The sequence below is a fragment of the Babylonia areolata genome, chromosome 23, assembly GCF_041734735.1.
Source record: "Babylonia areolata isolate BAREFJ2019XMU chromosome 23, ASM4173473v1, whole genome shotgun sequence".
Taxonomy (NCBI): Eukaryota; Metazoa; Mollusca; class Gastropoda; order Neogastropoda; family Buccinidae; genus Babylonia; species Babylonia areolata.
In genome coordinates this window covers 32,819,936-32,837,527 of record NC_134898.1, presented here as the reverse complement: position 1 = coordinate 32,837,527, position 17,592 = coordinate 32,819,936, and the positions used below count along the sequence as shown (strand labels likewise).

The window sequence follows — 17,592 nt, the reverse complement described above, 5'->3', positions numbered from 1 at the left end:
TTCAATAATGCTAACAAAAGATATAGGCCGATATCCTGGTATTGATGTTAAATTTGCATCACTTTTTTTTTTCAGATTGTCTGTCTGTCTGTGTTTTTTTTGTTGTTTTTTTCAATGCAGAGGATATATTTGCAGACTGATTCTGGTCAAGGTTTTAATCAAATTCCAAGACTATTCCAGACCCTGAAAGGCAAAACATATTTTTCCAATACTTTTCCAGACTTTCATGACTGTACACACCCAGAAAAGGGCTTTTTTACAGCTACACCCAAAAGAATTCAGCTTATTCTCCACTTCACTACAACAGTCTGCCTTTCATATTTCATTTCTTTTCCTTAAAATACAAAATCATTGAAAGGTGCAGACTGATTATCACAGAAAGACAGACTAGAACAGAATGTATCTTTATTACCAAGTGTACCAGGGTCACAAGGAATATTGGGAGGAATAGTGATTAATACATAAAAAGGTAACAAACATAAATAAAAAATCATATACAAACACAGACAGAGTAGAATTTTAGAGACATACAATTGCACATCAATATAAGAACTTGTGCATGCGCACTAACACACACACACACACACACACACACACGTGGCCAACCACTGTGCTTTATAAAGAAAATAATCCACTTTTGAATTTTTTTTAACACTGTAGATGCTCTTTGTCACACCTACTATCAACGCTGAAATTCTTTGCCAATTCAACTGTGTTAAATTTTCTAAACCATAAACGCTAATTTTTCCAAATCATAAACACTCACAACTTCATTCTAAGGGAGACAAGCTGAGAAGACCCTGAAGTGAACTTTTTCAACTCAAGCATACCAGTAAACTTGAGCAACCTTTGTGTCAAAGAGACAAGACTTGCGTATCTCTCTCTCTCTCTCTCTCTACATATATATATATAATATATATATATATACACATTCATATATTCTATCAAACCAGTCTGCTAAAACTGGTATTTGTGCTCAAAATGAACCTTTCACATTTTACAATCCTCAAAAAAAGCACACGTTATATGAAATAAACCCAATTAAGTCAACGTGAGACAAAATTAACCTATGACTACCCTATATATCAAAGGCAAAACTCTCAACCCACCCCATCCCTGCATTTCACCCTCTCTCTCTCTCCTTATTGTACTTCATGTTTTCAGATGAACTTACCTCCCACAAGCGGCTGATTTCATGAAAATGGAATTCTCGTTTGAAATGGATCAGAATCCATCGGAAACAGAAGTAGAAATTTCCAGAGTCATGACTCTCTGTCAAACAGAAAATTGACATAAGTAAACAAAAAACAAAAACAAAAACAAAAACAAAAACATAAAAAAAACACAAAGCAAGCACCACACTCTTTATGAACAACAAAAAGTCAAAAACAGGAATCTGAAACTGGGAACCTTACAACTCTTCCACACACAATGACATAATACACATAGCAACAAACACATGCATTTTAAGCACTCTTGTCTCTTTACCCATATACCAAATAAAATACTGTGACTATGAAATTATAGGGAAAACGCACATGGTATACATATGTTAACACGCATCCATAAAGAACCAAAAATAGTTTATCTTCTGACTCTTCCCTGGGTAAAGAGACCACAAAGACCCACATGTGCATGCACCCACACCCACCCTTAAACATGAAGGGACACACACACACACACACACACACATATATATATATATATATACACACACTGACATATTACACACACTCACACATGCACGCCCATGTGCATACACCAGAACACTTGGATGCAATTATGCACACCGACACACACACACTCATAAACACACACACAACTACACACACACACACACACAACTACACGCACACACAAATACACACAACCAACACACACATACACACACACACACATACTAACACACCAACACACCAACACACACACACGCACACAAACACACACACATACCCAGGTAGGTGTACAGCTCAGGATCATAGACCTGCATCAGTTTCTGGATCTGTGTCAGCTGTTTCTTCATGCCTCCCTGATCCATCTCAAAGTTCTGGCACTGTTGGAAACAAACCACACAACACATCATGATCTGCCAAAGCTTTTGACACAAACCCAATGACATCCAACACTCCATCATCTCTACACATCAAAGGAAAGTTATGGCTGAAATTACATTTAAGGTAACATGTTCACCATGGCCCACTGGTGCAAATACACCAGTCCTAATCCCTGTCCTTTGTGAACTAGTTTTCCAATCAGGCAGGGAAACCAAAAGTGACCCCCCTCAGTGCTTTTGTTTTTCATTCCCTTGAAAAAATGATAGTGTACGTGTGAGCATGGGCATGTCTGTCAAAGTGAGGGAGGTGAATAAAATCAATGCAGCATCCGAATTACATTCACATACATCTGAGTCACAGGACAACAGCCCTGTGTATTTTACTGCAAGGGCTTTTCCCACAGTGTATGCCCTTCCCTACACTCTAAATTTAGACCTCTCATCTCCCTCATCTACTCATGTCTCACCCGGTCCTGTTGCTCTCTCTCTTATCTTTAGTGTTCATGACCATATATTTGTAATCCAGCAAGGCAAAAAGAGCATATCAGTCCTGTCGCTCATTCTCTCATCTTTAACATTCATAACCATAATCTGTCATCCAGCAAGACTCTCAATCTCTCTCCCCCCCTCTCTCTCTCTCTTATTTTTAACATTCTTGACCACATATTTGTCATCTGGCAAGACAAAAAGAGTATATCAGTCCTTTCTCTCTCTTTTATCTTTAACATTCAGGACCATATCATTGTCATCTAGCGAGGCTAAATCAGTCCTATCACTCTCTCTCTAACAATCATGACTATGTCAAGGCTTCTTTTTTTTTTTCTTTTTTTGTTTTTCAAACATATTTCTACATCACTTAGACTTAAATTTTATTGTTAAACGCGGTGAGCCCCATCTGAGATGAGGGCACTGCACTGTATACACCTGCATTTTATCATCATTTATTATTATTATCAAAGAGTAACCATCCATTGAATCCAAGACATTCTCCACACTGACCATTCTCTCCATGAGGCCAGCAAAGCACCAGAAGGCATCCACCTCGTTCTCCATCACCACCAGCACTGGTGACAGCAGGTCACTCATGCCTTGCACATAGCCTGTAACATGATGTACTGGATTGTACTGGATTGGATTGGATTATACTGTATTGTATTGTTACTGTATTGTATTGTGTTCTTGTACTGCACTGCATGGCATTACATTACAATTTACATTACATTACACTACTTTGCATTGCACTGCACTGCACTGTATCATACTGTACTGTGTACTGTACTACTTTTGTCACAACAGATTTCTCTGTGTGAAATTCGGGCTGCTCTCACCAGGAGAGCACATCGCTGCATTGAGCACCACCACCACCACTACCCTCTTTTTTTTCTTTTTCTTTTTTTTGGGGGGGAGGGTGGGGGTGGGGGGGCTGTAAGTGTATTTATCCACTTTCCTATCAAACTCAAAGTTGATTTTCCACATAATTTTGCCAGGAACAACCATTTTGCTGGTTGCTATGGGTTCTTTTACATGTGCTAAGTGCATGCTGCAACAAGGACCTTAGTGTATCATCTCATCCGAATGACCAGCATCCAGACCACCACTCAAGGTCTAATTGATTAATGTTATCAATACATAGATATAATGTAGGGTTACAAAGAGCCACTGTCACATTATACTGACAACAATAAATAATGACAAACTGTAAGAAGTGATCACCACTTACCCAAGTCAAAGTTGTACAAGCAATAGGTCATCAAAATGTCGTACAGCACTTGAAGGTTTTGATTTCTGTCACCGGAAAAGAACTTTTGTGTCCTGTCAGTTCTGTTCACATCCTTGTCTGCAACACAGAACACTCTTTAGTTAGATCTCTGTGTGTGTGTGTGTGTGTGTGTGCGCTACAGGAAACGCTCCTTAAACTCTCCTGTGCTTCAGTAAATGCTCATTAAACACTCCTTGAGTGTGTGCGTGTGTGTTTGTGTGTGACAATGTGTGTGTGCATGTAAGCGTGCGCGCGCGCGCGCGTGTGTGTGTGTGTGTGTGTGTGTGTGTGTGTGTGTGCGTGTGTGTTTGTGTGTGACAATGTGTGTGTGCATGTAAGTGTGTGTGTGTGTGTGTGTGAGAGAGAGAGAGAGAGAGAAAAGAGACACTCACACACATGAACAGAGACCGAGAGGAAAAGGGAAAGACAAAAAAAGGACTGACAGACAGGACAGAACAGAAAGAAAGAAGAAGAAAAAACAAACCCAGAAACAAATCAGAAAAACAAGAAAACATCAGATATCTGAAATAAATTTCCAATTCATAACGCAAAAGAAAGACATCCCCCTATAATATTTCCACGCACAGTTACCGGTCTCAATCAGAGCCAAGAAATGCAAAAGGCATGCTAGTTCCTGCCCAAGTTTTCTTTCAATATTGCATACATCAAACGCTGTATTTTGTCTTTTTAAGGATCTAACATTGAAACCAAAGGAAAGGCAAACAGAAAACCATGCAGAATTGCTCTGCTTGACAATATATTTGTGTGACCAGCTGTTCTTTTTGGCCTGCATGGCCACTCACCGATGAGCGCTTAGGATTAAACGTTTAAACGTTTAAACTATTCACAAAACTGCCCCTTCCTATCTCTGTGGCTGCCTTCACCTCTACACTCCATCTCGCTCACTATGACCGGCTTTGGATCCACTCTGTTTACGCATACCCAGATTCAAACACTCGACTGTTGGCTGCCATTCCTTCTCTGTCTCTGGACCTTGCAAATGGAATGAACTTCCTATTTTGCTTCGTCAAGTCTCCACACTCAGCTCTTTCAAGTCTGGCCTTAAAACCCACCTCTTCCCAAAATAGCCTCCCTTGCCTGCCTCTTCCTTGTCTTTAGTTTCTAAAGTTTTAGAGTTATGCATGCATGTGAATGACTGGTGCGAAAGCGCTTTGATTTGTCTCTGCACAAGATTCAGCGCTATATAAATACCACTATTATTATTATTAAACCAAATGAAAGGCAATCAGAAAACCATGCACTATCGCTCTGCTTGACAGTATTTCTGTGTGATCAGCTGTTCTTTTCGGCCTGCGGGAGCACTCACCGATGAGCCCTTTGCGTTCCCTCAGCACAGCGAAGCGCCGCTCCTGGTCTGGGCTGATGGTCTTCCACTGCAGCTTCATGCGGAAATAGTCGTCCCTGAAACACACCAACGCACAAACACCTGAACAAGAGAAAAAGCTGCAGCTTACGTCAGCTTTCATTTAGATTCAACAGGTCTCTCTCTCTCTCTCTCTTTTTTCTTTCTTCTTTTTTAATTTTTTTTAACATTCTTATTCCATTTTATTAGGTCAACATTTTACAACAACAACAGTAACAAGAACTTGAAGGACGTTTAGAAAGAAAAGAAAGGTATATTCATAAAAAGAAAAAAAGATAAACAGACTGACAGACAGGTAGACAGACAAGCGGCTGGACTGTACATAGGTTGGGTTATTATCATGAAGTGTTGTCATTCATTTGTTATGATCTTATACAAACTGTTATATGAATACAAACTGTCCAGGACCTTGTATGCTCACAGTAAGTGTACACCACGCTCGTTTCATATGAATATCAAACACAATTACAATCATTTGTGGTTAATTTTCATTACTTCAAGGAAAGGTAACGAATCATTTATGAACAGTTTTGTAAGGGTCACTTCTGAACAGGTGACTAATCATTTGTGGTTAATAAATTTTAAGGGTCTGAACATGGACATTGTTGCTTACAGTCCAGCCAGCTACACAGGGCCATATCAGGACAGCTAAACTGAACAGTAATAAAATCAAATCAAAATCAAAAACCTCGTTCATCACAAAACTCTCTCATATCTGAAAAAACAAAAATCAAAACAACACATCTCACAAGAGATTATCTTCAACTCACTCAGTACGGCCAGTCCTCTCTTCTCTACACAGACCCCTCGGATATCCAGTGGGTGTCTGAATGACCCAACCTTTAGCTTCCGTCGTCAGAACTGTGGTATTCTTTGTCAATATTCACCTCTTCAGTATAAGAGCGTTAAGCTTGCAATATTTTGATGATGGTAATTGGGATGAAACGCTGTTAACGTTGTCTCTTTCGCCGTTCGTATGGAAAGAGTTAAAGCAAACAAAGACTAGGCTGTGCTAAGGACGTCAGCCCTTACACTTAATTTGTCATCCTCAGATTACAAAAAAAAAAATAATTGTTAGCGCTCTTGGCACCTGTGCTAAAGAGGAAGAATGTCTTATAGATACATATTTATCATCACTATCATCACTATTTTTATCACTATCATTATCATTATTATCAATTATCAGTTGTAGTCATAGTGGTAGCAGCAGTAGTAGCAGTAATAGTAGTAGTAGCAGTGGCAGTACTAGCAGTAGTAACATTAACAAGAGTTTAGTGCCCATTCCTTACACTTTCCTTTTCCTTTCCTCCTGGCGTTTTTTTAATGTGGAGTCCCAGGAAAAGTAGCCCAGTAAATATTTCCACACCTCACTGCGGATTGCAGGATCAATGCCCTGTGGACAGAAAGCACAAGAGGTAAAATATAGTTCATAAAAATAATATTGATATAATAAGAATAATAATGCTAACAATAACAATCCATTTATATTGTGGAGAGAAAAAAAAACAATTGACAAAAAACAAATTTGTGCACATATGCTGCGCTTTCAAACCTCTCTAGGTGCTTTACAATATGCATCAGTCAGACAAAACACACAAGAGCTCATACACACACTGATGATCATAGTATATTTATGTACCTCTTTCAAACCTCTCAAAGTACTTTACAATAACACATTAGTCAGACACTAAGCACACAAGAACACCCACCCACACACACACACATTGACACAATAACAACAACAACAATAATAGTACATTTAAACAGCACTTTCCAAACTCTTAAAGTGCTTAACAATAACACTAGGTAGCGGCAGACCCCATGGCCGATGCCGGGAAACCTATGAACGCCTAAAAAATTGACTAATTTTGAAGTGCATTTTCTCAAATTTGATTTCATTTTGTGAAAAAATATCCAACCAAAATAATTATTTATCACCCATATTTTTTATGTTTATTGTGTTTGCTTCATGCAATGCGTGAATGAGTTCGCGGACAGAAGAAAAAGTAGTGTACTGTAACACGAAACAGCGATCCTTGTTCAATGGCGGCCGGCATCTTTCTGAGCGCGACACAGTTAGTTTCAACCACACAGTGGAAAAATTCGCATCCGTTGCTTTCCATTCACTGGTTACTGTTCGAAAAACTGGGAGCCATGAAAGGCGAAAGTTCAAGGAGAACTTTCGTGCGGTTTTTTTCCAAGCCTTGGGCGAAGAAGTAGGGTAGTTAGATCTGAGCGCAAAGTTATGGAAATTTTTGGTTATCTTTCAAATAAACACCTCGCGCAGTCTGAAAATGAAATCCAACCCTACATGATATTGTGTCAACACGTCAGTCACAAAGCATCCAAGAACATATACACACAATTATAACCATACATTTAAATAACGCTTTCAAACCTATCAAAGTGTTTCACAATGACATGTCTGGCACAAAGCGCACAAGAAGACACTACTACTACTACTACAGTAGTAATAATGGTACATTTATACAGCAATATCCAATCTCTCAAAACACTTTACATTAACATGTCAGTCAGACCCAAAGCATCCAAGAAAACACACACACACACACACACACACACACACACACACACACACACACACACACACACACACACACTTTATTCTTCTTTCAAATATTTTCTATCTATTCACCATCACACCTGCAATTTTCCCATTCTGCTATCTCTTACACTCACATGCACACACACTCACATGCACACACACACACACACTCACATGCACACACACACACACACACACACACAACCTATCTTCCCATTCCTTTCATCCCCCTCCCCACACACACACACACACACACACACACACACACACTCATGTGCATACACACAAGTCTAAGTCAAATGGACAAGCCAAAAAACAAAAAAATAAAAACGAAACGAAACAAAAACCTAAAAATGACACACTACAGTATTCAGAGAGAGAGAATCTGACTGTAGGGACACATCGGACAGCTTTACTCACCCCTCTGAAGATGGTTTCCTTCAGTTCGTCCAGCTGCTTGATGCAGCCATCAGCGTCGAAGTAGGACGCCCACTGCTGGGCGTTCAGGGGATCCCCTCGCTGGACTGTGGGTCGGGGAGGGAGCTTTGTCTGTCAGCAACAACCAGAAAATATAGATAGATAGACAGACAGATAGACAGACAGATAGACAGACAGATAGATAGATACTAAGAAAGACAGACAGATAGATAGATAGACAGATAATGTATCTCCTTTGGTCCTGGACAATAAGCAGTACTATGTGTTAACACTAAGGTTGTGCAACAGGGCTAGAAATACCTACCGGTCTAATTGTCCAGGACAACTAAACCTTCTGGCAGACAAGCGACCATGCTCACTCCACTTGTCCACTGGGCAACCAGGTTCTGACTGTGTTAGAGGAAGGGCGAATGATGAGCAATCAGCTTCAGTGGAGACTGACTGCATTTCCCTCATCCCTTCTTCACTATGACAAGATGTGTTCATTGAACAAAATGTGTCAGAGAGGAAATGATAAGATCCGACTTGAAATTTCTCTGTGGGACTAATTATTTCTTCTTGCTGTCAGTTCCTGTTTTCCTGTAAAATATACATCTTTTATAATAAACTATGTCTGCCAGTACTTACTTTCATTAAATGTCCCTTTAATTAGGGGGTGTGGGGGTGGAAATTTGGGTGGACAAGTACAGTTTTTTAATCTGTTTGCCTGCCTGTCCCCAGAGCGACCGTGAGTCATCTAGGGATTTCTATTCCTGTATAATACCATCAATGAGTAATGTTTATTTTTTAACAGCCAGTGATTGTGTAAACCAGTACATGTTCAAAATCAGTATTCAAACTGTATTGTTTATGTAAACCAGTAAATGTTCAAAATCAGCATTCAACATATTTATATCATTTCTCTAAGTAAACAAGGGAACACATTTCATATCATCATCTGGGATGTAAAGAGAACAGTAACCTGTGAGAGACACTGCTAACATGCTAGACAGCTTGCGTCCCCTGTCTTCAAAATCCAAACTCACGGAAACACATGGAAACAAATAGGAACACACAGCTTGCTTTGAACTGTTTCCTCTTTGAGTTTCACTTTCAGTTTCAAGGAGGCGTCCATACACACTACACCCACATCTGCTGAGTAAAGAAGAAGAAGAAAAAAAAAAAAAAAGCAACAGATGCCTGACCTTCACATAAACCCAATTTGCTGATCAGGCTTTCAGTTTCCTTACGAAAAAAAAAAAAGCGATAAATTACAAATAGTAATAAATAGATACAATACCATCTAACAAAACCAAAAACAGAAGCATATATGTTTACATCAGGCTACAGCACAGTAAAAGAGCGTCACCTTTTAAGTCTGTAATGTTATGCCTCTGAACTCATAATGTTCACCAAAAGCTATGTATCTTTAGATGTAAAACAAATAAAACAGAGGCAAAATTATTCTGCTTTCCAAAGAGAGTTGAAAAACAGACATGAGATAGAAGAACCATTATGCAAAAATATCAATGGCAATAATGCAAAATTTATTCTTTTACACTTTTGCCTATTTCTTTTTAGCCTTCCAGTTAAATGGATACTGTAATTAAAAGTCAGGTGTGAAACAGAAAAAGAGCAGGAGGAGGAGGATCAAACACATATACTGGTGTGGATTTTACAATGAAATTTTGCTGGGGACATCTCTCTTGTTGCCATGATTAAGTGCATGCTGCATTTGGTTTATCGTCTCATCCGATCGACTAGCATCCGACAACCACTCAAGTTCCAGAGGAGGGGGAAGAAGACATTTCTGACAAGTGTGGGATTCCATCCCATGCGCTCAGATTCTCATCGCTTCTGAGGCAGTGGACATGTTACCACTGTTAATGAAAAGTCAAGCTTGAAAAAGAAGAGGAGGAGGATTGTGACAGCATTTACCTTGGTGACGACTTCAAAGCCAGGTTCATCCTGGTGGCTGATCTCCATGCCTGGCAGGTCATCATGCAGGAGCTCAGCCACCTCTTCCTTGGGCCGAGTCTGGGGGTTCTCCGACATCAGCACGTCACGCAGAAAGTTCGTCACCTTGGAGAAACTGCCCATCGTCGCTGTGTACGGGTCACGAATGAAATTCTGCAGTAGGAAAAAAAGAAGAAATAAAAATCCATTATTAGACAATGAAAAGTCCATTTCAGGCAAAAGGTTTGGGCATTATATTAAAAGACCCGTGTTCTTTTCTTTTTCTTTGTGTAAGTCCATTTCACTTGATAAGGTTTGGGCATTATATTTATTGTCCTAGGACCTTCTTCTCTTTTTTTTTTTTTTTTAACCATTGAGGAATCAATAATGAAATGCTGGGGTAAAAACAAACATAAAAACATTCATATGATTAAGATGGGTGCGGTGGCCAAATGGTTAGAGCACCGGATTCTCGCCCGAGTTTCCTGAGTTCGATCCCCAATTTCTGCGCACCTGGCAGGTTAAGTATGGAGGGCAACTAATGTGCAGACCTGCTAGTGCCTGAAACCCCTTCATGTGTATACGCATGCAGAAGATCAGATACTCACGTTGAAGATCCTGTAATCAATGTCAGCATTAGGTGGGTTATGGAAACATGAACACACCTAACATGCACACACAAAAGATGGGGTACGGCTGCCTACGTGGCAGGGTAAAAACTGTCAAACACATGAAAGCCCACTTGTACATATATATATGAAAGAATTTCTTTGACCATGAAATCACAGGAAAGACGCACATGGTATATATAACACACGTCCAGAAGTACCAAAAATATTTTCTTCTTCTACAGACAAGCTATAGTACTTTACAAATATAATTATCATCATTTTCAGAATAAATGACACATCTTTAAACAGTCTGGACACATAATGGGCCAAACATCAAAACAAATATCTAACATGGTAAATGCTATTAAAAAATACTGAAACAAATCAAAACCAAAACAAAGTTAACCACAAATCATTCACAAATGTTAACCACAAATGACACACATATGTTAGTTAGCCACAAAGACTACTCACCGACACCAAACGCCCGGAGGATTCTGAGAAGAGCTGCAGCTCATCAAAGGACTTGGACAGCATGTCCGGATCATGCTCTTGGACAATGAACAGCCTCTGGTCATTGGGAGATCTGCAGGCAAGAGATTCTCACAGTAAATCACACACATGTCTACATTCATGGTCTTCTGATTCATTGCCTGCTGGGATCTGCATGACACCTGCCACAAACACTTCACAGCTAGCTCCATGAAGATCCTGTTCCGGGATGTCTCAATGGATACTCTTTAGCAAGGGAACTCTTTGGGGAAAAAGGTGGCAGAGTCATTAAGACCCTTAGCTGCCAACGCAGAGAGTCCGTGAGGGTGTGGGTTTGATTCCCGCTCTCACCCTTTCACCCATGTTTGACTGGAAAATCAGACTGAGCTAGCTAGTCATTCAGATGAGACCCATTTGGCGCACTGAAAAAAGAACCCATGGCAACAACAGTGTTGTCCTCTGGCAATATTCTGTAGAAGGAATCCGCTCCGATAGGTATGAATATATATGCACGCACTCAAGGTCTGACTAAGCACGTTGGGTTATGCTGCTGATCAGGCATCTGCCTAGCAGATGTGGTGTAGCATATATGCATTTGTCTGAACGCAGCGACACCTCCTTGAGAAACTGAAACAGAGACTCTTTAGCAGTTACAGAAGGAAATCTATGCTTTTAATAATTCTATATAAAAATATTACATGGACAAAAACGGACATGGGTGACATGGTCTCAATACATTAATTTCAATATCTTGATTTTGATGTATGTGGACTGAGCTAAACATGGACGATCTAGTCTTTTTAATAGTGTTTTGATTGACCTTTTAACATCAGTTTGGGTCATCTTTCAAGGTTTGAAGAACTAATGGCCCAGTGCAATTTGCCTTCTAGCATGAAAGACATAGTCCTTCACGAAAGACTAAGCTGCAAACCATTTCCCATTGCAATTAAGAAACCACTAATACAGCCCTCACTTTGCTGTTGGCCATACTTTAAACGTATGCCAGATCATTGATGTAAATGGCCAGTGCAACACATCTAAAGCCACTTTTCTCACTGCCCTGCCCGGCTCCATCCCAGTCTTCATGCGCACCACACAGAGCCAGAGGCCTGCCATGGATCTGGTCCCCTTTCTCACTAAAGTACCTTCAGTGAAAATTTTCCCCATGGAGACCCTCTTCCATTAGGAACTCCACCACGGACAGAGACTCGATGGCCTGGAGGCACAAGAAGTGCACTCCCACAGCCTGATCCAACCCAGCCATTGACTGCTGACAACATTCTGCAGGTTGCTCCAAGAGAAGCCACCAAGCCTGTCTGTCCCTCCGCATTAGGCCACATTAGTTGACCAGACAATGCACCGCCATTGGTGACAACATCAAGGGTCATGTTAACAAGACCATATTTCACATTGTAACACAGCTTAATTACAGCTGCAGCCACTTTCCCCACCAATAGAACAATGACTAACCTTTGCTCCCTGACATAGTTTGTGGTGAATAAGTCCATTGTGTTGTTTTGACACGAACCAAAGCCTGTGACTGAGAGCATCCTATCGAAAATATTTGGTGCTGGGGAGCATTTTTCACACAGAAACTCAACAGGTGGTGAAAGAGATAAGCAAGCTGATTTAATCTGAACCATGTCCATGTGTAGGATTACTGATGTCCTGTTGTTATGTGTGTTTTTTTGTGTGTTTTTTTGTTTTGTTTTTCTTTATTGCACAAGTCGGGCATAGCGGAAAAAAGAAAGAGAAGTCTGAGATGAAATTCCAATGGAAAAAGAATAAACAAAAAAAAAACAAAAAAAAAAGTCTGATAACCAGATTTAAGCCATACGAAAGGAAATAAGATTCCCAGCACAGCTTGCACCAATCTCAGAGTCCTGGGTTCCATTCCCATTGATCAGAACTTGGTGGAGTGGGAATCAAGTTTCCCAATCTTCTTGACTCAATGTGTGCACCAGCTATCACCTTAATCCCCTTAATGTGTATCCATAAGCGGAAGATCAAATACACATGTTAAATATCCTACAGTTCACACTGATCAATTAGTTCAGTAGGCTAACACCCCGAAATAGAGAATGGCTGACTAAACGGTGAGGTAATAATGGTCATGCTTATAACATAAACTACCTATCATAGACACAAGTGAATGAAGAAGCTGCAGCCTACAAATAACAGAAAAAAAGGAAGAGTGATCCAAAACCAACCATAAATGACTAAAAGAGCAAGTAAACAAATCAGTAAAGAAATAAACACAAAATGAAATTGAATTAAAATAAAACAAAATAAAATAACGATAAACTCACAAAATAAAATGACTTTTCACAGACAAAGAAATAATGAATTCTGTGTCCTTTCTTCTGGTGACTGGAGCTGAAACTCTGAGGTAATGAAGAAAACTTACAAATATCTTGCTTTCACACTTCTACAGTTAACGTCTCCATGTGATTGCCTCTATCTGTATTCATTCAGACATCTGTATACTATCATTCTAAGCCATTTTCCAGAGTGGTCATATCCCAGAAAAAAGTGAAATATTAACACACATTGTCTGTGCATGAAAGCACTCACTGAAACACACAAGCACGCACACGTTTACATCAGGCTTCACTTTCAATGTCTTCAATGAGGGTTCACAGTACACAAACTGATTTATACTATTTATTTGTATTTGTATTTCTTTTTATCACAACAGATTTCTCTGTGTGAAATTCGGGCTGCTCTCCCCAGGGAGAGCGCGTCGCTATACTACAGCACCACCCATTTTTTTGTATTTTTTCCTGCGAGCAGTTTTATTTGTTTTTCCTATCGAAGTGGATTTTTCTACAGAATTTTGCCAGGAACAACCTTTTGTTGCTGTGGGTTCTTTTACATGCGCTAAGTGCATGTTGCACATGGGACCTCAGTTTATCGTCTCATCCGAATGACTAGCGTCCAGACCACCACTCAAGGTCCAGTGGAGGAGGAGAAAATATCGGCAGCTGAGCCGTGATTCGAACCAGCGCACTTAGATTCTCTCGCTTCCTAGGCGGACGCGTTACCTCTAGGCCATCACTATACCCAACACATAAAAAGCATGCACAAAAAAACATTTTTTAATTTAGTTATTTATTTATTTTAACTGTACTGTTTCTCTTACTTTTCATAGCAATGGAATAAATAGCAGCACTTTAAGCGTATCTTTTACTTTTCATAACTATAACGACAAAAATATTTTTACTTCAATCTACCTTTCCAGATCAATGAGGATCAAAGCACACAACCTTCACTGCATTATGCTTACCTGCGGATGTGGATGAATTTTTCCAGCTCTTTGAGAAGCGCTTTACTGCCACCATTGTGGAAGTGCAGAGCCGGAAAGGTAGTGCCGTCCTTCAGGATGAAGATGATGTAGGCCCACCCGTGGTTTGGTGCGCTGCGCTTGAAGCTCTTCAAATCCAGAAGGTCAAAGCTGATGTTGTATTTTCGCCTGGCGTCCATTTTGGCGTTCATCGACACTGCCAATCGGAGCAAATAAAATGTGAAACCTTCACTTCCAGTTTCAACTGTTCATTTTCCACTTTTGATTTGTCAAAATGTTCACGGACATGGTACTGTTTCTGTTTATGAACTGACCCAAGGAATGTGTGTGTGTGTGCACATACATACATGTGCATATATACAATGTGAAAATCTGCTAAGACTTAATGTGTGCAATTAATCACAGATAGTGATTTTCTTAACTGCACAGATGACTGTGAAAGCCAACTGTAATTCAATTCAATTCACAGACAATATTTCTCATTTTATTGCCATGTGTACAGATCAGTCTCTCCAGTCTCCATTGAAATTATCATACACTTCTTTCTGCTTTTGTTTCTTTTTATATTTTTTCTTCAACCTAGAATATATCAAAACATACTCTTTGTTCAATAAAAACTCAACACAACAGCATATGCTCCTCATAAAGACAAACTTTATTTTTTTAGATTAACAATAACAGTATAGATTCCTAAGATGTACAAATACAAAGGAAGGTTACATAATATGTTGGAATTTTTTTCAATTACTTTACATCATTCTCACTTTGCATTCATGTTCAATCTCACACACACACAATCACACTCTCGATGAAACCTCCTTCCCTTATGCCCCCCATGCAATCACACACACACACACACACACACACACACACAAAGGGAGGGCCTGCCACAACTGTTTCGGTGCACAATCTCACCTGAGTCCCCCTCCCTTTCACTCTTGTAGCTGACAGACCCAATGACGGCCCAGTCTTGATCAGCTTGGGACTCGAGGTTCAAAACCTCTTCCGCTTTCCACTCCACATAGTGGCCGTCAGTCTGTCAGAAAGACAAACATCATCTTCATTTATATCTGGGCAACATTAAAAATTTTACAAGAATATATTTACTTAACTAAAATACTCACTCTGCCTAAAAGGTTAAAGCTTCTTCTGCACACACGTGTTTTAACCCTTTGGCTCCTGCTGAGGAGTGTGTTTGGCAACAGCCCTTCGCTGAGACGCAGAGCTCACAGGTCAGAATGCAGGTCATCAATGTTTAATTGAACTCTTTCCCTCTTGATGATACACTGCTGTTATTCGCAAAAATGTTGTTTTTTAAAAAATTCAATTATATCACCTAAAAGTAAAAAAAAAAAAAAATTGTCAACGCCCTTCAAATTCATCCACACTGACCTCATTTCACCGAAGTTCAGCAGTCAAGGGGTTAACTCAAATGACAGAAACTAGCATGGAAGATCAACGGTACCTGACAGGAGCAACAACAACAAAGAAATCATCACCGAAAACAAAGGTCAAAGACCAGACAAACTTTATCTGCTGTTTTGTGCTGATTCCAACATATACAAAGTACTTCACTGGCTAAGTGCAGTGTTACTGCACTAAATGCAGTGTAAAAAAAAAAGTGATCTACAGTGGATGAAATAGATGATCATGTTTCTTGTGAAAAACAGCTTATCTGATAGTCTTCATTTTACTGCATCATACTGTTGACACAAACTGATAAAGAACAGAAAACAAAACTGAACAAAACTAAGCAAATTCTTTTTTTGTGCGGGGGGAGAGGTTGTGGGGGGGCCCTCCAACCTCCTCTTTTTTCCCACTTTTTTCCTTTTCTTCTCCTTTTTTTTTTTTTTTTTTTTTTCCTTGGTGGGGCCTCCATCCTCTTTTTTCCCTTTTCTCCTTTCACAGACTCATATTAACCATTCATGCACCACTTTCACCTACACACCTTAACTAATCACCTTCTTTTTTTCCCCCTATCATCTGGCGTGGTAATTGCCCTGGTGTGTCTTGAGGCATGCATTTTAAGAATATTCAATGTGTGTGTGTGTGTGTGTGTGTGTGTGTGTGTGTGTGTGTGTGTATATGTGTGTGTGTTTATGTGTGTGCCCGCGAGCGCGTGTGCGTACATGCGTGCCTCTGTGTGTGTGTGTGTGTTTATGTGTGTTTACATATCAACATGCTCAATATACTGTGAAAAATTGTTACATGAGTGCTGAATATACAAAAGGTCTGCAAAATAAAAAGTTGCTGAGATTTCAAATGATATACTGTTATTTAATTACTTTTCGTGATACTTTTTTATGAGAAGTTAATGACTCAATCTGAATCATAAATGGTTCAATTAACTGATGTAGTTAACCATATATGATTATGATAAATACGTGTGTGAGTATGCTAGGGTAGGGGCTTATACATCATCACAACAGCTACATTCAGTTTACACCAAATGTTGCCATGGGTAAAGATCCATCCTCCATCAGTCCATCTTAATTAAGTACTGCCTGAGGGTGCTGCTATTACAGTATAAGTCATTAAGCATGTGCTTAAAAAGCATGTTCGTGTTTTTTTTTAAAGCTGAATGAAATATGCGTGGCAGCAATGAATATATATTGTTCCATATTAAATTAAAAAAATTGTATTTCTTATTCAGCACACACAACTGGTTATGAATTGCAAATAAAACAGAAAGAAGAAAATGTAAACTTGAAACTGAAACCAGTAATGCTGTATCAACTTCAGTAAAATATAAACTCCACAGGAATAAAAATTGCTGAATTAAAACAACAATAAGAGTGGGGGGTGGGGGGGGGGGGGGGCAGTTTAATCAGTTCCAGTGGCACCTCTTTATCTCTTTCACCGCAAAGTTTTTGTGTGAAAAACGTTCCCCAACACCACACAGTCACAGGCACAGGCTTTGGTTCATGTCAAAGCAACACAATGGACCTGTGCACTTTAAACACATCAAGGGGCAAAGGTTAGTCATTGTACCATTGGCGGGAAACTGGCTGCAGCTGTCCAGGTATAAATAGTATAATACAATGAGAAAA

The 17,592-nt window shown here is 39.6% G+C and overlaps 1 protein-coding gene across 1 annotated transcript in view; it reads right to left on the bottom strand.

The window, feature by feature from the left end:
• The window catches only part of LOC143298362 (TBC1 domain family member 15-like), a 29,638-nt gene that overhangs the window by 9,241 nt on the left and 2,805 nt on the right, over positions 1 to 17,592 (bottom strand). The window contains exons 3-13 of the mRNA XM_076611260.1: positions 15,458 to 15,578; positions 14,525 to 14,738; positions 11,221 to 11,332; positions 10,118 to 10,309; positions 8,183 to 8,311; positions 6,486 to 6,589; positions 5,140 to 5,234; positions 3,774 to 3,890; positions 3,053 to 3,153; positions 1,954 to 2,053; positions 1,175 to 1,272 (exon numbers count right to left, since the gene is read on the bottom strand). Coding sequence (XP_076467375.1) covers positions 1,175 to 1,272; positions 1,954 to 2,053; positions 3,053 to 3,153; positions 3,774 to 3,890; positions 5,140 to 5,234; positions 6,486 to 6,589; positions 8,183 to 8,311; positions 10,118 to 10,309; positions 11,221 to 11,332; positions 14,525 to 14,738; positions 15,458 to 15,578 — 1,383 coding nt within the window. The remainder of the gene's footprint in view (positions 1 to 1,174; positions 1,273 to 1,953; positions 2,054 to 3,052; positions 3,154 to 3,773; positions 3,891 to 5,139; positions 5,235 to 6,485; positions 6,590 to 8,182; positions 8,312 to 10,117; positions 10,310 to 11,220; positions 11,333 to 14,524; positions 14,739 to 15,457; positions 15,579 to 17,592) is intronic.